Source organism: Heterocephalus glaber, unplaced genomic scaffold, assembly GCF_053883595.1.
Source record: "Heterocephalus glaber isolate CG9 unplaced genomic scaffold, H.glaber_assembly_v1.0 deba00000621, whole genome shotgun sequence".
NCBI classification, from domain to species: Eukaryota; Metazoa; Chordata; class Mammalia; order Rodentia; family Bathyergidae; genus Heterocephalus; species Heterocephalus glaber.
Genome location: NW_028258153.1, coordinates 54551 through 79631, shown reverse-complemented (window position 1 = coordinate 79631; position 25081 = coordinate 54551). Strand labels below are relative to the sequence as shown.

The 25081-nt window shown below is 36.2% G+C and overlaps 1 protein-coding gene across 1 annotated transcript in view; it reads left to right on the top strand.

Moving 5' to 3' along the window:
- The window catches only part of LOC101725127 (neuronal tyrosine-phosphorylated phosphoinositide-3-kinase adapter 2-like), a 28382-nt gene extending 5060 nt beyond the window's left edge, over positions 1 to 23322 (top strand). Inside the window, exons 3-4 of the mRNA XM_087205973.1 lie at positions 4247 to 4483; positions 8035 to 23322. Of these exons, the coding sequence (XP_087062099.1) occupies positions 4263 to 4483; positions 8035 to 8062 (249 nt within the window). The 5' untranslated portion in view covers positions 4247 to 4262 and the 3' untranslated portion in view covers positions 8063 to 23322. The remainder of the gene's footprint in view (positions 1 to 4246; positions 4484 to 8034) is intronic.
- The last annotated feature ends 1759 nt before the right edge of the window (positions 23323 to 25081 follow it).

Sequence of the window (25081 nt, the reverse complement as noted above, 5' to 3'; positions counted from 1 at the left end):
ACAGTAAATTAAATATTAAACAAAAGGAGTTTCTTGTGAATGCAGAATACAGATGTGGAGAAAAGATGTAAAGTGAAGACATGAAGTGATGTGTAGATTGTGTAGGGATTCTGACTCGGTCATTTAGGTGGTTCCCAGAAAGATTTCCTAACTGAACCACAAACATTGGTCATAAATTCCAAGAAATACATATATGATATTGTATTATTTGGATTAGTACTGAACATTTGAAGGAAACATTTCTGTCTTTTAGTTTTTAGCCATTATTCCAGGATGGTAGGTAGGCAAGGCTAAAACCTCTAGTTTGTTTTGAGCCAATCTGGCTGCAGATATTTAGTGATTCAATCAAAAGGGCTTCCCATATTTCACTCACTCTGGTGTCATTATCTTACACCCTAATTAGTTAGAGATGTAGTAAAGTACATTCTTACTTACTGATACATCTAAATGTGCAGTTTTGAGGAGCAGACCTCATTTGGCTCTTAACAAATATGGTCTCCTAAAATGCCAACTGAGTGCTGAAGTTGAGCTTTTGTAAAACACCTGCATACAGATGCCTTGCAAGGGAGAGGAATTAACTAGATTTAATATCCAACATTCAAACCATGTCTAAGTCCTTGATGATGTAGAACATATTATATTCAACACCTATCTTAGCTGTAAATATGTATTTCTGAAAGATTCATGGTCTCACTTGTTGGTTCTCACTACATCAAATGCTAGCACTTGTAACAAGGTAGATAACACGAGGTTCACTCCTCTTTTGTGAGGCTATGAATCTAATCACTTTGAGTCAACTAAGAGGTCCAGTTACCTGAGAAATCCTTTTAGCTTGGAAGGGCAGAGTCCGAGAGTTTGTGAGATGGGATAAGATTCATGGTCCATAGGTCCTACTTGCCTTATTTTCTAGATGTAGACAATACAGACAAAGGGTAAGGAGTAGGTCAAGAAGCATTTGATTGGTGGGGAAATGTGCTAATTGCTATTTTGGCCATTGGTATGTCTGTGATCTAGAACGTTGATCTACTCAAATATCCTGGCCGTCTGTGTTTCAAAGTACAATTATGTTGACCAAGGAGTTGTCTTCTTACTAAATATGATCTTGTGCACAATTAGAAATTAGGCAAAATATCAGATAGGGATGTTATCTACTGATAATTATGATTATGTTAATGAACACTTGTACATGCATTTTGTGACTAAATCCTTAGAACGTAAGTCTGTTCCAATCATCATTTTTTCAATGTGGAAAACAGACCTTACTGATGTTACTTAGTTCACACCTCATAGACTCAGAAGTTCCTTAGTTTGGGTATTTGGGCCATACTGCAAAACTTTTCATCCTTGTCCATTCAGGCTGACTCACAGCCTCCCCTACGTCACAAACTAGCTTCTACATATGGAGGAGCAAGCAGAAAAAAATGTGATGGTTAAACATTGGCTGGACTCTAGTTAATGTTTTGTTGGTTTGTTTCTTAACATAGCATGTCACTATGTATCCCAGGCTGCCCTTGAATTGGCAATCCTCTTGCCTCAGCCTCCTGAGTGCCAGGATTATAGCTATGTGCCACTATGCATGCTGCTTAGTCCAGCCTTCAATGTTGCATACAATTGTTGCAAAGTGTTCCTTGTTTACCTTTAAAAATGGTGAAAATAAAACATGTTTGACCAATTAATGAAGTTCACCTGAATCAGTGCCCTAATCATGCATAATACAATTAATTATTGTTCACTTGTACTGCAGTGTGGACATACAGAAGTTCATAATTCTGCCTTCATTAGTATCTGATTTAAAATAGTTGCTCAATAAATACTTGAAAAAATGAGTGTTCATAGAATTAATTACTTCTGTAGAATCAAACAACATGAGCATTTACAGAAAAATTAATCCTGCTCTCAAACTGTGAAATTTTACTAGATCTCATGTTTGATTTTTATTTCAAAAATGTTTATTTCTATTTAAAAATTATATGATTATCTTTAGTATAAATATTTTGTATTAATGTTGTTTAATATTTTTGGAGAACAAAAATAATTTAAAAACCAGAACAATTGAAAAACCACATATAAAGGTTACTAATGTTCACAGGTTAATCTTGTTAATGTGTTGGATATATAAACTGTATAAAATTATTGGTACCATTTGGATTGGGGGAAAACTTCAGGGGAAAAATGAAAATCTTTGGATGATAATGCCTCATGCAACTGGGGAATATGTAATTTTTCTAGAGGGCAGGTGGGGGTGATCATCACCAGCCTGAGGCATTATCTCAGGTGCCCTTATAACACTGGCTTGGGTTGCTTAACTTCAGTAAAATTGATTACTATAGGGCCAGGGATTTAGCTCAGTGGTTTCACTGCCTGCTGCATAAGCACAAGGACCCGAGTTTGACCTCCGGTACCAAAAAAAAAAAAAAAAAGAATGCTGTAAAGTTTTGCTGATCCGGTTTTATCCAGGCACCTCTAACGCTGAAGTCCCAGGTAGAAGTGAATTCCTGATAATGGTAAGGTTTTATCTGTTCATAAATTGCAATTATTTGCAACAGTAATTTCATCTTTCTGTGTGTGAACACCACTTAAGCATCTAATCTGATGGACTGATATTAAAATACAATTCAATCACGTTAGATATTTGGAACAAAAACATCATTTCATCTCTAACCCACTAGGGCTTAAAAATGAAGAAAACATAATACAAATTTAGCGTAACAAAAATTTTAAATCAGCAAATGACTCTATACAGGCTCCATTTGTATGTATTCCTTTGACTGGGAAGAAATTCTTAAATTCAAAAATGAATTGCCTGGCAGCTGAAAGGCTGATAATCTTTGATGAGAAGTAAAATTTCCATAGCTACAATCTAGGTTATGAAATATGATTAAAGTTTTAAAAAGAAATAGATGTTGATTTATAATAGAAAAGCATGAAAGTCTAGAACTTTTACATTAAACAGACTCATATTTTCAAAATACATTTATAAGACTTATGAAGAAAGTAAAAGATGTAAGGTAGTTTATAACTTCAACTGGACAACTCTTTCCCCTTGGTAATTGGTTTTGCTTTTTAAATCTGATTCAGTTGTACCAATTTTTTAAATCCTTATTAATCTAAAAGAAAAAATTATTTTTATATAATTAATGTAACTGTTTTTATTTCATTATTTTATTAAAGCACAATTTTGCTAAACATTTGCTGCAATTATTTTGAAACCTTTTTGAGACATGAAGATTTTCATAGCCTGTTTTTCCATCCATCCACCCATCCATATACATTCATTTAATATTTCTATTGCTGCCAATCTTTCTCTAGTAGTTTTATTATGATATTTGCTAACTTTAAATGCATATTTTGTTGATCTCTATTCTAAATCCTTTCATCCACACTTATTTCAACCATCACAACAACAGAATTTTATTACTAATGTTATTTAATAGATGACAATAATATCTACTAGTTGAAGGGCCCATGTTTTCAATTTTGTTTTGTTTTGATTTCTCAGTAATCTTCTCTGTGGCTTATGTTTTTATACCTTTATGCAGTGATAATATAACAAGTTATCACTACTTGAATTACCAGACTGGTCTGGATTAATCCGGTCCTAGTGATCTGCAAAATTTGACTTAGAGAACATTATAGAATGAAACTATTATAGAGGACCGTTATATAATATAAGAGAGTCAAAAGGAATTGTGTCATATAAAAATTACATTAGAAATATAATGTCTTTATCTTTGGATCATTGCTGCTGTGTTTTGTAAAAATTGTTCAGATGTATACATTTTAATTTAAAATTTTGCAGAAAACACACGTATTTTCCCAATGAATCTTTTTATTTGAAATTGCACAGAAATGTTTTTATGATAATGAGAAATGAATGAAACTTCGATCTGATATATCTTACTGTTGTAAGAACACAGTTTTGAGAAGCAAAATCATGACTAGTTATGTAAACCAAATGTTTATCTTCACATGCGATATTTATACTTTCCCATCCTTTTGCAGTATACAACCTATGGTTTTCATCCTGTTTATGTTGCTTCTTTGAGGGTGTATCTGATGGTCAGGTAGCACTCATTTAATATTTCTTCAAATATCACAGGGCTTATAATTTCTAATGAAACTCTTTTCTCAAATGAATTTTACCATAAGCAATGGAGATCTGAATTGACAAAATGTTAGCAATCATAACCAGCACCTTGCTTTTATCCCTACTTGGTTAAAGATACAATGTGCTCTCACCTTGTAGGAAGTGTTCCTTTCACATGATACCCTCCAAGATGATGAGTGCAAACCCCGAGGGAGACCCTTTGGACAACTTTCTCCAGTACATCGAGGATATGGGGATGAAGGCGTACGATGGCCTGGTTATTCAGAACGCGTCCGACATTGCCAGAGAGAACGATCGTTTGAGAAATGAAACAAACTTGGCCTATCTGAAGGAGAAGAATGAAAAGCGCCGAAGGCAAGAAGAAGCAATAAAACGGTAGGTAGAAATCAACCCGCTCTGAGATGGTGGCACCCGAGGCAATGTGCGAGTGCTACTGAGGCTGTGGTGTCACCTGACCAAGGAGGGTCTCAGCGGAGTTGGCTAGGCATGACGCGACGCGACACAGGGGAGGATCGCAACTATAGGGAAACCTGTCCATCCTGCTGACGGAATCTTGGCCTTAGTTAACAAAAGTTATTTACTGTGTGTGCGCGTGTGGAAGTACACATGGGATGGGGAAAGAAATAAATTCCTTCTGAATAAGAGCTGGTGTTTAACAACCTCTTGATAAAAGGACAAGGGAACACATAAATGCCTTTACAGTCTAAATTTGATGAAAAGTCCCACATTTAATGGCCTTTGTTTATAGCCTTTACCTTATAATAGAGTTCATCTTCTTCCTAGAATGGGACCAGGCCTCATCAATAATTACAGATCTGTGAGCCTCTGAAGGCAGGTGGAGTCATCTGTGTATGTACTCTGTGCAGAATTTTAAGGCTACTACATCTTGAATGCCAAGTGCCCTACCTTTGTTCAAGTGAAATTACCTTTAGGACGTGAAAGCTACCAGCTGCAAGCTAATGAGGCCAAACTGCAGCCTTCCAAATTGCGGTTACGCTGTGCAGGGCACTGACACCATCTATGGATTTTTTTAAAAGAATGTTACAGTGTTTTCCGTGTGCCTGAGGGTTTGTTTTTGGATGGTGGTGTTGTTGGGGTTTTTTTCAGTGATACAGGGAGACCCATGCTCTGTTTGATGGAGTCCTGCTTCTCCATTGGAGTCTATTCAGCAAAATCCCCAAATATAAGAAATAATTCATCTCAATTAGCAGGGTAAAGGAATGATAACAGTTAAGATATTCTGATAGGTCATGGTAGATTTCTCATCTAATCTTGTATTAATACTTTCTGCTAACTCTGTGAATACTGTGATTTAAGGAAAATGAAATATTCTCTTAAGAACTAGTCATGTTTAAAAAGAAGCTAAAAATGTTGCACTAATCCAGCCATTCAGTAGAAAATAATACACTCTCTTAGAACTCTTTTCTGTAAATAAAAAAAATAGACTCCTGTGTACATGTGAACATTTTACTTTAGTTTTGCAACTGAGTTTTTAAAAATTCAAAACAAAAAGGATAGCTAACATGATTTCTAAGTAACTTCAGTTCTATAATCTAAAGTCTCCTAATATAGGGATTAAATCTCAATAATTTGTTGCTTTTATAAGTAGGTAAATAAAATTATTTACTGAATCTTTCTCATAGGTATTAGAAGATATGAAAATTATACATATCTCCACTACTAGCTTTTGTGTTTCATTAACAACATTCAACAAGTTTCCACCTAAAGATCCATGGATACTGACAAAAATGGCTAAATTTAGGTGGTTTATTGTCAAATATTCAAAAGGATATAACCAACAATTTGAAGGAAGTCTAAAATGCAAGGAGCATTGTAGCAGGAGACACAGCAGAGCCAGCACTACAAAATAAAAGAGGTCTAGAAAATCCAGTTACGTGAACTAGATTTTGGTGAGTTGGTTCCTAGTATTACTAAGGTCATATTTTCCTGAATTATTGTATGTACTATAAAAATAAAAATAATTCAAGTCGCACATTGAATTGAAAAAGCCATGAATGATCTGTGGACACTTATTTCTACATCTATCCCTCAGCAGAAGATAAAAATTTAGCCAGTTTGAGGATAGAACGAAATCCTGGAGTAAATCACCCTCTTCTTTTGTTCTAACTGTGGGAGCTCATAGTGGTTTGTAGTAGGACAGCAGCAGTAAACCTGGCGTAAAGTAATCAAGTTACGGACTTTGTGATTCATGAGATATAGGAGTTGAGTAAGAGGAAAAGAACCAGAGTGGTTCTCAAGTTTGTTCTGCTGGGTTTTGTTGTTGTTTGTTTGTTTATTTTTGCTTCAACTAGCAGAAGGTTTCCCTTTAATGAAATTGTAAAGACTAAAATAGGATCAAATCTAAGGTTGATGGTGGGTGACAGTGGTTAAGCTTCGGTGTCAATTTTGTTAAGGGCTTAAATACTGAAATAGAGATTATCAAGTGGCAGTGAGATAAAAAAAAAAATAAACCTGACACAGTAGAAATCAAACCTGGAAGTCTTAACATGAGAGTCACAGTCCATAGGTTTCACATTTGAGAGCCTAGGTAGAGACAACTGTGATTTAAATCGAGATGGAGATAGTCAGGGAACCCAGAAATATTCTTTGGGTAACTATCGGGTTCATACAATAGGAGCAACAGAGGTATCCAGTAAATATGATTAGTAAGATTGGAAGAGCCACAGAAAAAATGGGCTACCTCAAAGTGATGAGTCCAAAGTGTTAGAAGGGTTTTGCTGATAGGTCAAGTATGTGGAAGCCTGGGAATTGACCGCATTAGTGTTGTTAAGAACAATTGGTTTGGAGAGTTGAGAATAAAACTCATAAGAAAATGGGAAGAAAAGAACGGAAGCAAAATATAGAGAGCTATTTTGAGGGTTTCTGAGGTTAAAAGTAAAATAAAAATACGGCCAGTGGTTGGAGAAGCACGTACAATTTATGGTGATTTTAAAACCATTTTCATCCCAATAAGGAGAATATTAGCATAATTTATATGTTGGTATGAATAATGACACCAGAAAGGAAAAATATTAATGACTGAGGGCAGGGAAACAAATTTACTGTGAGAACTTGTTTGAGTAGGTGGGAAGAGAGGGACTTTGGATGGAGCCCAGACTGCTAAGCCATTACAGAAGAAAAGATGCTGCAAAGGTGTGTGTGTGCATGAATGGCAAATGAGAAAAGGAAGGGTAGAAACCATCCCAGCCCTCAAACCTGGTTGTTTAAACCCAGTAGCCTAGATGGCGATCAGGAGACAAACTATGGAAGTAAAATGTGTAGCAAAACAAGACAGTTTGAGAAAAACTAGTAGGAATGGAAAGAGAAGGCAGAATTACTGAACAGTCCTGTTTTCCGTGTTCCTCCAAACTCCTCAGAAGCTAAAGTGGTAGACTGGAATGAACAACAGGATTCGAATCAGAGCCTCAGTCCATGCTGTCTTTAGAAAATAGTATGCTAGGAAGATAACACAAGGTGCAAGTCAGTGCGCCACTGAGCATGTCACAGCAGGGTCACTTGCAGCAATGAGCCTTACTGGCTGGGAACCACTCACATTCAGGCTTCCACTTAGAGACAGCAAGGTAGAAAGTCAGCAGGTGATAGTAAACTTGACCAACTGCTGTATGGGAGATAGTCGTAGGGTACACCTCAAACCTGAATGTGGTCAGTCACACACTTCATTATTGTGCCAAGAATTGTTACATGTGCTAAGAATGCAAAGATGTGATATGTTTCTTGCTATCTACAACTCAGCCCTTTCCCACTCAACTTCTCCCAGATATTTTTCTCAAATTCCAGTTTAAAGGTGTAAATATATTTGAAAGAATCAGAATGCTAGTACAGCTTCTTAAATTGTTGAAAATTCTCAGCGCTCTCTCTCTCTCTCTCTCTCTCTCTGTCTGTCTCTGTCTGTCTCTCTCTCTCAGCAAATCTATGTACATCATGGGGACATAGACTTCTCTGGATATTGTTGGGAGAAGGGATTGGGGAAAGAAATGTGAAAGAAACCAGACAAGTGGAAACTGGATGGGAAGAGGAGACCCAGCCCTCTCACATTGCCCTATGACAGGACTGGCCATATTTGTATCACAAAGTAATACAGCTCAGCATTATTGTTGCCCAAATTCACTTTTATTTTGCTCATATGATGACCAATATCCTGGAGTTTTGACAGTTTTACAATGATGATAATCTCTTATACCCTCCTCACTTTTGGAACTGCTTCAACTGTTTAAATGAGAATAAGTGTTTTAAATATTTTCCCCATTAAGTTTATTGGTACATTTTAGGCATAAAATACAGTTACATTCATCATTGGGATCTTGTACCATTACATGAGTATCTTGGTTCTTATATTTTTCCCCTTCCCCTGCCCTCCCTTCTCCCTTTCTGCCCTTCCCTATTTGCAAAGACTTTGTTTCCATTTTTTTCCTTTTCTCATATTTTTTCTTTTCTCTTCTTTCCTTTCCCCTACCCTGCTCACTTCCTCTGCTCCTTTAGCCCTTTACTTCCTATTACACAATATCAATTATACATTTTTAAAATTACAATATCAAGATCTAGGAGACATTACCACAGATTTTACAGAATTTAAAAGGATATAGAAAGCATATTACAAAAATCTTTTTTTGAAATAAATCTGACAACTTCTAAGAAGTACCTTGGAAGACAAATTAATGACACTAACTCTGGAGGAAATATAAAATTTGAATAGCAACTATTAAAGAAAGTATATTACTAGCTTGAAAACCTACCTATATGACAACAGGCTCATATACATTTTAACCAATAAATTATATCAAACATTTAAAGCAGAAAAAAGAAGGAACACCTCTCCCCTCAATTTAGGAACTCAACATTGTGCTAATCCTAAAACTGGATAAAGATAATAGAAGAAAAAAGTATGAACATAGAAATTTGTTTAACAAAACAAACTATCAGAAGTCAGATCTGGCAGGATGTAGAAAGTGGTTTTATTATAGGGATGCCAGTGTTGGTTGAGCATTGGAAGATCCACCCCCAAAAGTCATCATTTTAACAGAGGAAAGGAAAAAGCCATATGATCCTGTCACTAGTTGGAGAAAAGTATTGGACTAAATTCTACAGCTGTTCATGGTAAAAGCTGCCAGGAGACTAGAAGTAGAACGGAAACTTCCCAACAGATTAAAGACATGTACTCCATACTTCCAGCAAAAATGCCTTATATGAATGGAGAAGATGCAATGCTTTCTCCCTAAGGTGGGGAACAAGGTCAGATATGCATACTCTTCATCTGTCCATTAAACTTTGAAACATAGGCCTAAACCAAAATAGTCTGGCAATAAAATGACACAATTAGGATAGGATTGGCAAGGTAGAAGCAAAATCTTTATATGTAGATGAAATGATCATCTACAGAGAAAATACTAAGACATCTCTAGGAGCCCTTAGAACTTGTATTTGAATTTAGCAGGATTAGAAAACACAAGGTATATATAAAAATTCAGGTCTATTTACACTTACTATAAATGAAGAATTGGATATTGAAATTTAAAAGTTATGTAGGAGTACAAAGGACCTAGAAAAGTAAAAAGAAACAAAAACAGTGTTGGAAGACATTTAATACCTAATTTTGAGACTTCCTCTAAAGCTACAGTAATCAAGGCAGTGTTGGTGTAAGGAAAGACATATAGATCATTTGAATAAAACAGAAAATCTAGAAATAGAACCACACATATATGGTCGACTGAGTTTTGAAAGATTATTTAACATTAACATTTCAAAGAATATAAACTCAATTCAAGAGCTGAGGAAAAGATAGTGTTTTCTGCAAATGGCACTAGAACACCTGGTATCCGTACATAAAAAATTAACCTCAACCCTTTATTTCCATACATAAAAAATAATTTGAAAGGATCTATGAACCTAAATATGAAAGACTAAAACTATAGAACTTTAAGAAGAAATTATAAGGGAAAATGTTTATGAATTTAGGGTAGTCAAGAACTTCCTAGGATACAAAAAACATGATGTATAAAAGAAAAAAATTGATAAATGAGATTCCATCAAAATTTAGAACTTTAAACATCATTAAAATGAAAGTAGTCCTTAAACTGACCATATTTACAATGCATATATCCTATGACCAGAATATGTAAAGAACTCTTACAGCTCATTAATAGACAGCCCAATTAAAAAATAGACACAAGAAGATGATAAATAGCCACTACAGTACAAGGAAGGGTGTGCAACACTAGAATCAGAAAAATACTAATCAGTACAATAACAATATTGAATTATACACTCATTAGGGAGATGAAGTTGAAAGTTTTAAAAGCCTTGTCATGACTTTTTATTTTTGTTGGATTCTCCTCCTATGCATTTAATTTGTCACACCCAATGGATTCATTCTGCTGGGCTTCCTGGGGTTGTGATCCTCAGTGTCTGTTGCTAGGATATTCTCTAAAATTTTTTGGAGTGTTGGTTTGGTATTCATGAAGTTCCTAAGGTTCTCTTTATCACAAGAGTATCTTATTTCTCCATCAATTTTGAAAGATAGTTTTTTTTATTAAATTCTTTTATTGGTACATTGTAGGTATACAACACAATTACATTTCTCATTGGGAATTGTACCTTTACATAATGCATCTTGGTTCTTATTTTTTCCCCATTCCTAGCCCTCCCTTCAACCCCTCCACCCTTCCCTATTTACAAAGACTTTATTTCCATTTTTTCCATTTCTCATCATTTTTCCTTTCCCTTCTTTCCTTTCCCCTGCCCCTCCCACTACCCCTACCCCTTTGGACCTTTTCTTCCTATTTTGCATTATCGATTATTCATTCTAATCATTGGTACATTTTAGGTATACAATAATGACATTCATCATTGGAAATTTGCACCTTTACATAGTCTCTCTTGGTTCTTATTTTTCACCCTTGCCCAGCCCTCCCTTCCACCCCTCCAGTCCTCCCTATTTACAAAGATTTTGTTCCTATTTTTCCATTTTCTCATATTAATCCCATTCCCTTCTGTCCTTTCCCCTAGCCCTCCCACTTCCTTCCCCTTTGCCCCTTTTCTTCCTATTTCACATTACCTATTATACATTTAGTCCTTATTTACACTTTCAGTTTCTCACACCAGAGAAACTATTTGGTATTTACACATGTGTGTCCTATTTATTTCACTTAAGAGTATCACCTCAATGTGCATCCACTTAGCTATAAATGTCTCTAATTTCTCATTTTTTATGGCTGAGTAGTACTCCCTTTTATAAATAAAACCACATTTTCTTTATCCAGTCTCCACTTGATGGACATTTGGGCTGTTTCCAAGTTTTAGCTATTACAAACTGTGCTGCTATGAACATGGGTGCACATATATCACTGTGGTATGATTCTTTTAATTCTTTGGGGGAGATCCCCAGCAGTGGAATAGCGGGGTCAAATGGGACTTCCAGTCCTAGTTCTTTGAGGTATCTCCATACTGATTTCCACAGTGCTTGCACCAGTCTACACTCCCACCAGCAGTGGAGCAGGGTTCCTCTTTCCCCACAGCCCTGCCAGCATTTGTTATTAGTTGATTTCATGATAGCAGCCATTCTTTCTGGAGTGAAGTGGAATCTCAGCATTGTTTTCGTTTGCATCTCTCAAATGACCAGTGATGTTGAACATTTTTTCATGTATTTATTTGCTATTTCTACTTCTTTGTCTGAGAAATGTCTGTTCATTTCAGATGCCCATTTTTGGATTGGGTCTTTAAATTTGGGAGGTCTGATCTTTTTAAGTTCTTTATAGATTTGAGAAAGTAGACCTTTGTCTGAGGTAGAGCAGGTGAAGACTTTTTCCCACATTGTGGGTTGTCTCTTCACACTGCTGGTGGTTTCTCTTGATGTGCAGAAGCCTTTTAATAAGAAGAGATCCCACTTGTTGATTGTTTGTGCTAGCTCATGGGCAACTGAAGTTTTGTTCATAAAATCTTTTCCTACACCGATGTCTTCAAGGGTTCTACCTAACCTCTGTTCCAACTGGTTCACAGTTTCTATTTTAATATTTAGATCTTTAATCCATTTTGATTTTAGTTTGGTGGATGGTGAGAGATATAGGTCTAGTTTTAATCTTTGGCAAGTTGAAGCCCAATTTTTCCAGCACCATTTATTAAAGAGGTTATCTTTCCTCCAGTGAGGGTGTTTGGCTCCTTTATCGAAGATGAGATAGCTGAGTGTGTCTGGCATTGTTTCTGCATCTTCTAATCTGTTCCACTGGTCCTCAGGTCTGTTTCTTTGCTACTACCATGCTGTTTTTATCACAGTAGCTTTGTAGTATAGTTGCAGGTTGGGGATTGTGATACCCCCTGCCATGTCTCTGTTACCTAGAATTGCTTTTGCTATTCTGGGTCTCTTCTTGTTCCAAATGAATTTTTGGATTGTTTTCTCAAGGTCCATGAAGTATGCTGCTGGGATCTCAATTGGAATTGCATTAAATCTATATAGCAGTTTTGGAAATATGGCCATTTTCACTATATTCATCCTTCCTACTCAGGAGCAGGGGATTTCTGTCCATTTTCTGATATCATCTTCAATCTCTTTTCAGAGTGTTGAAAGATAGTTTTGCAGGGTACATCAATCTGGGTTGGAGGCTGTTTTCCTTTAGGGCTTGAAATACATCACTCCAAGCTCTTCTTACTTTGAGGGTTTGCACTGAGAAGTCTGCTGTGATTCTGATGGGCTTTCCTTTACATGTGATTTGTTTCTTTTCTCTCACTCTTTGTAGAATTTTGTTCCTCTGTTGGGTTTCTGGAATCCTAACTATTATATGCCTATGTGTAGATTTTTTTGATCAAGGCTAGTTTGAGTCCTATATGCCTCACTTATCTGTTTGTCAAATTCTTTCCCCTGCTTGGGAAGTTTTCTGCCATCACTTCTGTGAACAGTTTTTTTTATGTCATCTGCACTCTCTCCTGTTTCTTCATTGACTGCAATCAGTCTTATGTTATTCTTTTTTTGTATTGTCTAGCAGCTGGTGGATTGCTTTCTTGTGGTCCCTTACAATTTTAAAGCAATTTTTCTTTTCCTGGTCACAAATTGCAATCTTATCTTCTGTATCTGAAATTCTGTCCTCACATGCACTCATTCTGTTGTATAGACTTTCAATGGAGTTTTTAATGTCCTGGAAATCTATTTTTATCTGTTTTATGGATTCCATTTGTTTCCTATGTTGGGATTCCATCATGTTCCTCAGATTCTCTATTTTTTAATCTGTGTCCTCTCTCGATTTATTAATCATGTCTTGCACTATGGGCACAATCTTTGCTGTTATCTGAGAAACTATTTCTGATTTCATTTTTTCCAGATCCTCTTTCATTGCCAGTTCAGGGAATCCAGGTGGTTGAGCATCAGATTGTTCCATCTTGTTTCCCTTTGGGGTTGCTGTAGGTGATGTGGAAGTCTGTTTTTGAGGCTTGTTTATGTGTATTCTCATTTCTACAGGGTGTGTGTGGGGGTTGCTGCTGGCACCTGGGCGGCTCACCTCATTTGCCCTAGGAGAGAGTGGTGGAATGGCAGCAGGAAGCCCCTTCCTGGGTGCTGGGATTGGCTCACCTCCTCTGCCCTAGGAGCAAGCAGTGGAATCTGTTTTAAATATTTTAAGAAAACTCATAGCAAGACTTTAATCACACAGGTATTTTTAGGTTCCAGGAAGGCCAGCAAACACAGAATACTCATATGTAAATTTAACGCATATTTTAATTTTTTTTGATTTGTAAAATCCTTTATTTCAGAACAGCACTCAATGTACCTGTGAACACCTCGACGATACCTTAAGCTCCTCAAAGCTGTGTTAACTAATATTTTTAACCATATGATTTATGTCAAGTAAAGAGAATTCAATGTGGCAATAATGAACATAGTCTAATTAACTAAAATTAGGTAATGTTTCTACTAAAAGCCTTCTTCGATATATGCTATGATTTAATATGTAGAATGTAAATGCCAAAACTCTAAACATGAAGCATGTTTGACCTTGAAAAGGCATTGATGGTAATTCTCTGTGAAATGTGCCAGTTGCAATTTCAGAAATGTGCAGACTTCCAAGGATTGCTTAAAAAATGGAAATAGGATTTCATTTGATTGACCTTCTGAATCACATATGTGCTGAATGCCTTTTATGCAGAAGCTGGGAAGCTTAAAACCCTGAGCTCTGAGAAAAAGATCACTTTCCCAGGGGTCTAAGATACTTAGGCTTTCTGAGTCCAGTTCCTTATTTTAAAATGGACTTGAACCCCTTGTCACTGTTAACTTTCTTGTTCCTTCATTTCCATTTCTCACATGAAAGTTTCCTGGAAGGGATGACTGAGTGAAAAATACTAAGTAAATAAAAAGTGATGTTGCTAGCACTTTTCTGAACAGCTCCACATAACATTTGGTGAGAAAGAAAGATTTAAAGAAGAAAAATTAATGGAGAATGAAAAAAATTATTTCATTGGCCCATTTTTTATCTTAGTGCAATACATTTAGATATTAATAAAAAAGATACAAAACAGTCTTCTTCTATGAAAAAAGAAAGCACAATTTCATAACAAACTAATTAGAGAATGACAGTGGTTGATAAACTGTGTATTATGATTTTAAAAGAATGTCCAAAATGTTACTTAGAGAAAATCATTATCAATAAAAGACTCTCTCTCACAAAGATAAAATAAATCTTTTATAGGGTAAAACTTTTCCAGTGATGAGTGTCATTATATTGTATACCTAAAATGTACCAATAAAATTAATTTTTTAAAAAAGCTTATATAAAAATCAGACATGTAACACCTATAGCTTCCAACCAGTGAGTTTATGTACATGTGTGTAGGGGAAATGTAAGAAAAAAATGTAATCATAGATGGAACCACTGACATGGCTCGGGGTCCAGCCAATAACAAGAAGGCAACTGACCAATGACATCAGTCTGATCACAAACAACCTGTAAGACAGTGCCTACCTGTACCTGTGAATCTAGGTCTCCATTGGAGATTCGCTATTTACAGACAACACCTTTTCAGGTCATTAAGTAAAACATATTCCCCAAAGGGGGTTGATTGGGCAATTGAAAGATCATCCAATGCACCAAAAGTACCATTAGATCCTAGGTCCACTAGGTCCTAAGTACCATTAGGTCCTTCACCCAAATGTTTTTCTCTGAATTGTAGAATGTGTTACCTCACCACCTGATGTTGTTATTAGACATAGTATTTTGGGATACAGAGGAAATATCCCCTAAATTAAAAGCAACAAGAAAAAACTGTTACTAGTATATATCTTCTCAACCATAATTTCTACTATAGGAAGGGGCAGGACTTTTTTTCTAATGAAACAAATTCTACATTAGTAAAATTTCCCCAAATATTGTGAGCCTGGAAAGCAGTTCTCAATTTGAGCAAAGTGGTTCTGACACAAAGGACTACTTAGGCTGATTAGCAATGTCTCTATTCCCTGTGGATGCCCTCAAGGGATCTATATGAGGTTATATTTCCTTTTTAAAAGTGACAGTCAGAAATGGAATTAGATTACTTACAGCTGCCTTTAAAAATACATGCAATTGCATATTAATATGTATACTTGAAAGTATTTTTATTTAGGGGTCCCAGAATTTCTATTATGTAAAGAGAATGTAAGACCACAAACATTCACCTTTTGGGCTATGGAGGAAAACAACATAAAAATTAAAATCATTGCTTTTCCTATAGTAACACATTGTTACCACAAAAGCAAAGTTGGGTATTGGAAAATATTTAAATGATTTCTTTAGCAAAAAGCACAATTGCACTGAGTGCTCTTATTCAATAAATGTTAATAGTTCCATAAATCCTCCTTAGATATATATGGCTTCTGGAATTATACCCACAATTTGTAGCAGAAGAGCATATGGGAAATAGGGAACATTTACGAAATATATTTAGTGAATGACAGACCACTCAGTGAAGCATGAATAGCTTCTTTGGTCTCAAAAAGCTAATCTGACTGGGTCTGTTTTCCTGGAAGCCATGTAGAAAAATGAAACACCCTATTTGTATATCAGAAGCAGAGTTGAAGCTCCATTGCAAGGGTGAAGACTGTTAAATGGACAAAGATTTAGAAACACAACGGTCAACTATTAGGATACTCTAGAGTTAGCCTCAGAGTATGTAGAAATATTTTCTAGGAAGTGTAGAAAAACTCTAAAGCTAGCCATAGTGCCTATGCTTGGAAAAGCACAGGAAAAAGCCCTGTGCATTACTATCTAGAAGCAAACTCAAAGCTGCAGCACATCAGGGTCTGGTTGCCATGAATGCACTGATCTGATCAGATGTGAATTTCTGACCTAATTTTGCTGCAGGACTTGGTGCTCATGCAGAGAAAACAAGGTTAATGTGTTGATAAGGGGTGAGATTAAACAGCAGACAGTATCTTAATAACCCTCTCTAATTTCAGCTTCCTCTTGTGTTTGTGGTTAATTTGAATCACTTTTCTATTAATCATTTCAGAGGACCACAAGCTGCTTTGCTTGTTTTTATGTTAAAATAGAGCATCCGGATTATCTTTCTCAAAGCCCAACAAGATATACACAATGGGAGCAATTTTGGTTGTAATATCACATGCACGAGGAGGTTTTTAATTCATAGAAACATGTCAGAGAGAAAATTCAGTCACTTACCTTGGCCATCCCTCATTGTCTCCTCTTTATTGAGCCAAAAGTGACATCTACAAGGCTGATTCTAAATGAATTAATTTATTAACCATATTCTATGGATTTTTTCTGTGCTACTAATGAAAGTTAGCATTTTTGAACATATATCTAAAGGCGCCTTATGCAAATCAAGTGGTGTGTCTTGCTGGCCTATTGTTTTCAGTAAGGGTCTCCAACTGTTCTAAGATGAATTAATACAAACTTCAGAATCCATCCATCTCCAATTTACGATTTGCTTATATTGGAAACAGCGAGGATGGCTGTTCTCGCATTCAGTCACCCGTCGGGACAGATTACAGCCTCGTGCTGGAGCCTGGAAGGCTCTTGTTAGAGTGACCCTCCTCCAAGCTCCCCTGACCTACCTTTTCCAGAGCCATTCTCACCCTTGGTTGTTTCTACTTTAATTATATCCTGGACCTAGCACTGCCTTTGCATTTGAAGAAGCTCAGTGCCTGTTCTATATCTGAAATAAACAGACAGATATTGGCAGAGGAGGGGCTTTCCAGAACAGAGCTACATATGGGCCAACCAGACAGCACAAGGACTGGGCTCTCCCAGTACGAAGGACATCATCAAGGAGAAGAGGGGACCTTCTGAATGCCTAGCCCTGTGACAGCTCAATGATCAAAAAGAAGCTCATTGGAAAATTGAAGGTAATCTTTTTTCTTCGAGGTAGCATTAAATATATAGAGATGATTGTAGATTCTTTAACAGTCATCTTCTATATAGAGATGTTTCATACATTGTTTAGGTTATTGCAAGCTATTCTCAATCTCTTAACTAAAATCTTCCTTTAAAAAATGCTTTACAAACAGATAAGGGAAATAAATGATTACGAAGGAAGGCAATGAGTCAGTGGAGTTTTTTAACACTTCAAAATGCAATATCTCCTGGAGAACAGGTCCAAGGTAACAGACAGAACTGTGGAGTGCATCCTGAGCATGCTAATAACACCCTTCCCTGGCTCTTGTCCCATCTTAAGGTAGCCTGAAGAAAAATCTTCGTTATAAATGTATGGGTTACTTGGAAATTTATTTTAATCATGAATTAATAGAGACAAATCAAGCCCTCCCCAAATGAATCTCTGATTAAAGCACATGCTTCCAGTTAAATATTCTTCTTGGTGACACTCATATATGGAAATACCCAACAGAATATTCATGGCCATGCTAGAATGTAAATATAACTAGCCTTCCAGGAAGTGGAGGAAAGAAGGTCACTTTAAAAAAGAAAAACAAAACAACAACAAAAAAAGCACTTTCAATAATTTGCAGAAGAAAGATTTTTTTTAAAAATAAAAGATCAGCATTTAAAAATCCATTATTTTAATTAGTAATTGCATTTCAGTGTCTGATTTGGGGTTAAGTATACTACTCAGCACATTCTGATTGTTGAACAAGAGATAAAGTGTTTCCTTACTGAATAAAGAGACTTGCCAAGAAGACTTAATTTTCAATCAGGCTGATATTTATATTGCTATGTGTCTATTTCATTTTTGTTTGTTTTTTCACTATGCATTTATTGATCATCTACTGTATGTGAGACAATGCTGTCGGTGCCTAGGATAAAGCAGTGACAAAATGGCAAATATTGTTGTGCTCACAGGAGTCCGACCTAGTGATCTAGTGATGGGGTTGGGGACAGAAGGTGGGGAGACAGACCAATAAAGAGACATAACTACAGAGGAAGTCAGCATATGATGTCTTCTATGAAGAAAAAAGAACTAGGGAAGCGGGGCCAGGGGCATGGAGAGAGTTCGATTTCAAGTGGGTCACCAAGGAAATCTTCACAGGAGACATCACATTTGAGTGAAGAGTTGAAGAGAGGGAGGGAAGAAGATGTGCAGCTGTCTGCAACATGGAGTTTCTAGGAGGAAGATGGCTCCGGACCAGAGGTCATAGGTGGAGGACTGTCCAGGGCATCAGTGTGACTGGAGCACAGCACAGCCAGTGGGGTGGAGAAGTTTAGGAGCTGGGGTCAGCAGTGGCAGCCAATATGGAGGAATATGGAGCTTTCTGACAGGACCCTGGCTTTAAATCAGGTGACAGTGGGATGAGTCAGGAAACTACCGATGTGTCCTGAGAGGAAGAGCAACCAAATCAGACTCGTGGGATTTGAAGGTGGATCATCCTGGCTGCCGTATGGAGGAGCAGAGGCAGGGACAGGCACACCAGAGGAGACCAGGAACGACAGACTGGGGCCTGAGGAGCAGGCCAGGACTGGAAGTGGAGACATGCAGGAGAACTGGAGACACATTTTCTAGGCAGCACGGAAGTGGGAGGGTCAGAGATTGAGCGTGGGGTGTGACATCAAGGTGAAAGAAAGGTGTTTTCATTACCTCGGGGGTGGAGCACAGCAAAAGCATATTTGGTGAGAAAAGCTTGGGGCATATTAGGTTTGAGATGTTTATGAGGCACCCAATGATTTCATGACATTTGTTAAAATATCCCAGTTCAATTTTGGCAATTTGTAGGTAAAAGAATGAAACATTTTAGAGCAATTTTAAATAATTTTATAAAACTCTAAAAGTTATGTGCATCAATACATACCCACATGATTGAGTTTGAGGAATTTTTATTGTAATGAGAACATTGAATGTAGACTGTCTATCCCCTTATTAATTTTTAAACGTACAAAACTGTATTGGTAACTATAGCTGAAGTGCTATACAGTACATCTCTAGAATTTATTCATTTTGTACTATTGAAATTATATCCATTCAATAGCAAATGGTGGATAAGCATCTAGATTAACCAGAGCAAATGAGCAATAGCCTGGAGGTCTTTGCTTTGGTAGTTAGTAGAGCCAGTGATCTTGATCCTAAGAGCTACATGATGCACATATTCAGAAGTTTTGCAGCTTTATGGCAGAACAATTCTAGTCTTGCGAGATAAAAGGCAGATACAGGTCTCCACAAACTTGGCATGTTCAAAATGGAAAAGTACACTGATAATAAATGGACTTTGTATTAGTATTGACAATCTTTACCTGTGACCTTCCGACTCTGACTGAGACATAATTAATTAGCTTGTTAATTGAGGCACATAAGACACTTTTCTGTTCTGAAGTATTTTGATAGATCTGTAGGTTACTACACCACCGTAAGAATAAACTTTGGAGTGTTGCAGTGGACATGGATGGAGGGAATCATAGTTTAGTGTTGGGGAACTTCTTGTGGATAAATATAAGATTTGTTTCTTCACTTGCTAGTTTTAGTGAGATCCATACAAAAGTCTTTAACTCTTAAGTTGCTTCCTCATTTTTTAAACAGATAAACCAACGTTCAGTTTGTTGTCATTAAAAGAAAGAATAGATATAATATGCAACATGTAGGGCATTAAGTGGAGGTGCCAACATACAGCTCTTTGAGTTGGTAGCTATTACTGATAGCAGCATTATTATTATTATTTACAGTATAATTCATTATTAAACTTCCAGATATTTCCAGGGCTTTTCATCCTAGCACATGAGCTGCTAAATTGTTATATTTTAATGAAAATGTTTCTTTTCTGTAAAACTGCTTATAACACTTAGGTAATAGCTAGAGATATAAACAATAAATCATAAAGATGAAATGACTATCTCATATCTAAAAGAGCTAAAATCTCAAGTGACTTTTTTCAATGTTGTGCAGTTTGATTTCTGTTCTGGATCACAATGCATTTTTAGCACCACCCTGCAAGTGCTATGACAAGGTTTCAGCTTCCTTTGGGTTTGAGGACACGGAGGAGGCTGGCTTGGTGATAGTCTCTACCTCCTTTTGCCTGGGAGAAAGAACTCTTCGTATGTCATTCTCCTTGATTAACTGTAACTTTCACATATCCAGCTCTTTTGAAAATTGAGCCAGACTTTCATGGAGAAACTTGGGCTTTTAGGAATCTTCCTGGGGGAATTTTTAAGCTGTGAGATTTTTTTTGTGATTTCACATATAATTTATAAAACTATTTAGATGTCTTTTTAAAATGAACAATTGAAATAATATTTGCTTTGGAGATAAGTAAAACACAGGATTAGAAAGCAATTGTCAAACATGTCCTTTTCTAGGTCATTATTAAGAGAACACTGTTGATTTTAGCAACTTGCATTATATTTGGTTTAGGGAAGAGATGACATTTTGTGGTTTATAAAAAGTGAACAGTAATAGAGAAATTTATAAGAAAGACAGCATGGAAATGTTTAGAGATAAGAGCTCATGCCAATTCTACTTTCTGGAGAAGAGAGATGACTTCCTTTTTATTTTCTTCTCATGCCAAATTTGAAATTATACAGCAGGAATACTTGTTCAGAGTAAGGCTAGAAGCTAAAACAATTCATCCTTATGTTTCTTTAAGTATTTGAGAAGAAGTTCTTAATCAATGTAAATTATTCTGTCCTGTCTAGTCGCTCTGGATGATAAAGTAAAGAATTAAGACATGTAGTTTATGCTGTTTCTTTAGAATTTTGCTTAACCTTGTTTGAAGTCCTAAAACCTCAGCAATTCTCAACTTCTAGCAGATCACCAAAAATAGCATAATTTATTTAGAAAGAAATCCAGTGAGGCTTTATAACTCTTGGTAGCACAAACACATTCATTTTCAGATAGTTCTTTCAAATGTTGAATACTGTTTTGGGTTGTTTCTTCTCTCTTCTTTCCCATGTAGTTTTACTGTTTTTCTTCTTAATTATTTCATATGATTTTAATTCATTTTTGGGGTTTCCATGTTCTATACACCATTTCAATTCCAAGCTCTAATTATTTTATTTTGTGTTTGTTCTGTTCAGTTAGCCCACAATTATTTAAAAAGTCTAGGTATTTTCAATAAAAATAGAGAGGAACACATTTTCAAAACATGGTATATAGTTCAACAGATTAAATGGGATAAAGAGAGATGGGGAAGAGAGAGAGAAAATGAGTGCCCAGTAAAAGCCTTTTTAGCAAATCATACTGAATCTCATTAATAAAGAATACGTCCACTAGAGCCGTACAATCAATCTGCCGTGTACATTAGTGATGTCGCGTCCAATTCAGGTGGATAAATTGTTCTCTAAGTGTTAGTGGGCTGCCACTCAAACACCAATACTAATAATACATTCCATGCTGGATTTCCCTTGATTCATGACTATTGCTTTTCACAGAATTAGACTGGACTAACCAGGTGCAGGAGAAGAGTCATGTCTGACTCAATCAACACTGCCAACAACAGAAGTTAAAAAAAAAAGATAGATAACTGGAGAGAGAAGCAATGGAAAGCTATCCCATCAACAGATCTACCAAACATAAACTGGCAGAGGGTAGTCCAACTAAATGCCATTGCCAAAAGTGTCAGCTAAAACTACAGCCAGAAAAGTGGAGTCACTAGAGAACTAAAAAATTTTGATGAATCACTGCAGAGTAGGGACAGATATTCTCCACAGGGCAACACTGGGTATGAGACAAGGAAAATAAAAGAGAAGAGGAAACAAAGTATTCATATACTTCCATGAATATTTTAATTATAGAATCTGAGTCTGTTTTCTAACCATGAAAGATACTATTTTATGATGGGCACCATGACTAATATGCTTCCCAGTGACTAGATGCAGGAAGCACTCATTATTATGAACAGATATTTGTAAAGACTCAATCAATACACTATGGCTTTTTGAGACTCTGGTTTGAATTGACACCGCATGATTTTTCTAAAGCGGTCTATTGGTTTCACATATGACCTGAAAATAAAAGCACCTGCTTTTGAACCCAGAGTCAAAAGGAAAATATTCTTCTTACAAGATTAAAAGTCTCCAAGGAGATACTGTGCATGTAAGAGAGCATTTTGAAACGAGGTGGAAACACTAAGCCTTGCAGTTACATGATTGCATTAAAGAGGAAGAATGAAAGATTAGAATAGTATTGGGCTTTAGGAAGGAAGGCTGCTTGTGGATTTGCCATTAATGCAGTGACCCTATCTGTCCAAGTCTTTCCAATTCAATGTGTCTTAGAATTCTAAGAAGTCAGCTTAAAGGTATCAACACCACTCCTCGCATAAGTTGCTGTTAGGAAAGAACCTCTTTCATTCAACACAATTGGCAATCTTGGCTTAAGACAGACTGTGATTTGGTTAACCTGAAAACAGAAAGACCTCTATCACCCCAGAGCTGAATGAGAAGTTCAATTTGGGGTGAGAGCTCGTGCGAACTATTCTAAAAACGATAACCTGGAAACACAATGTAGGTTCCTCTGTGAACTTGGGAATGAACGAATGAATCCCCATCCTTCAGTTTGCAGCCAGATGCTCTCCTACACTAGTGGATGCATATTTATGTTTTAATAATGACCTTTAAGAATACATGCATGTTACATCACCTTCGTGAGGCACATAATACACTGATTTAGAGGTCGGGTTCATGATGATCAACCTGTTATCATACAATAACACTATCTCCTTGTACAAATAACAGCTTTTGTTAGCTGCTGAATAAGGATACAGTGTATTCTGGAAGAAAAAAAGAGTATGTAATCATGTATTGCAAACATGTACTAATAAAAATACATAATAAAACATTTTAAAAGTGTGTGTAATAGATCCATTTACTAGTTCCAACTCCTTGAATGGTCAGTTTAGTTAATAAAAACCTTACCTTCCCACTGCATTGATGATGACAAAGTTTTTACAATGATGAAAAGTATGCTCTTTGAAGAAATTTTCTAAGGTGTAGATTTGAAAACATTTGATTCATGTGCATAACACTGGTTTTGGGATACTTGATGAAATCCAATACCACATGTTTCAGATTAGGCCTGGGTCATTCAAAATCAGCATTTTATTCTGTTTTGTTTACGTTCGTGTCTGCATTTTGACAAAAAGTAGAGTATTCTTCACCTTTTGCAAATTCATTAAGATAGACTGAAAAGACTAAACAAAGAAAATATTATTTTGTATTGAAAATGTTAGCAGGGGCAAAGAAATGATTAAAATTAAAGTTTTTACCAAACAATTTTTCCTTTTCAGTATAAGCACTTTAATCAAATATTGCATTTGCACACTTTCTTTACATTTTCACCAGTCTCAGTTTATGTTGGTCAAGCACTGAGTATCATTTCTAGACAAAGCAAATAAACATATAAGTAATTCTGCACACCCTTTAGAAGTGCCGTAGGAAGTCCTCCACTTTACATGACTTAAAAATTGATATAAGCATTTACAGATTTTTAAACAATAGATTTTGAGAACTGGAGTCTAAAAGTTATGCAGGGCTATCATTTACCTAATTTTTCCACTTAAGCCTTTGCTGTACATATGCAATAAATACATTGAGAGACAAATCAATTACTCTTATTTAGTCTAGAGTATGAAGTCAAAAGTCAATCTAAGGGTCTAGAGTTCCGGCAAATTATAATCTTTCTCTCACTCTATCTTTTGCTTTCCTCATTTTATATTTATTCTAGTACCTTCTGGCAGCCTATTTTCTTAGACCTCATAAAGCCAAAGCATTAAGTGGAAATAAATTTGAAGGTGAAAAGGAAGAGGGGAGGTCAAGGAAATTTTACTCAGGTCACTAAAAAGCCAGACCTTGTTTCCTTTTTTCTCTAGTCTCTGAATGCATAAGTTTGCAAAATGCTGATAAGTGGTAATTATGAAAAGAAATCCTTGCAATTCTATGAAGTTAAAAAAAAATCCAGTCAATTTTCATTATACTAAAAGTTGTATATCTAAATTGGCCCTCCTTATTTATTATAGTAACATTGCTTTTCTAGAAGCAAGATGACTGGCAACCTCAAGTATAGAAATCGATTGTTTAGAGAGAGAGCTTTTGTAAAAGGAGGCAGAAACACGCTAGGCCCCTCCCTGACAAGTTCACGTCTATGGAATGACAGTGTCCCATGACACAGGGAGACTTAACTCTAACACATCTCCCGGATATCATCTGCCAGATGAGTTTGTTGCAAACTAATCAGCTTGGCATAGCAGAGTTTTTATTTATATTTTAGCATTTGTGAGTGGTGTGTGTGTGTGCGTGCACGTGCAGGGGTGTGTGTGTGTGTGTGATCCATTAATGTTTTGATGGATTACACACAGAGCTTTCTCACTAGGAATTCATCCCAGGAGTGAGGGCACTTTGGTTATTAAATTGAGGTCTCATGTTAGAGACCATTAAGCAAATTATTTAGTGCATTCTGCTTTAGAAGGCCAGGGCATGAGTACAGTATTTTATAACTGGTTAATTTCATGCTACAATTAAATTCTTGACACACTTGGAATAAGAAACAATGTGAAGGAGAAAATTAAAGAGGAGTTTCTATTGTCAAGTTTATGTTTAAAAATGGACTTTT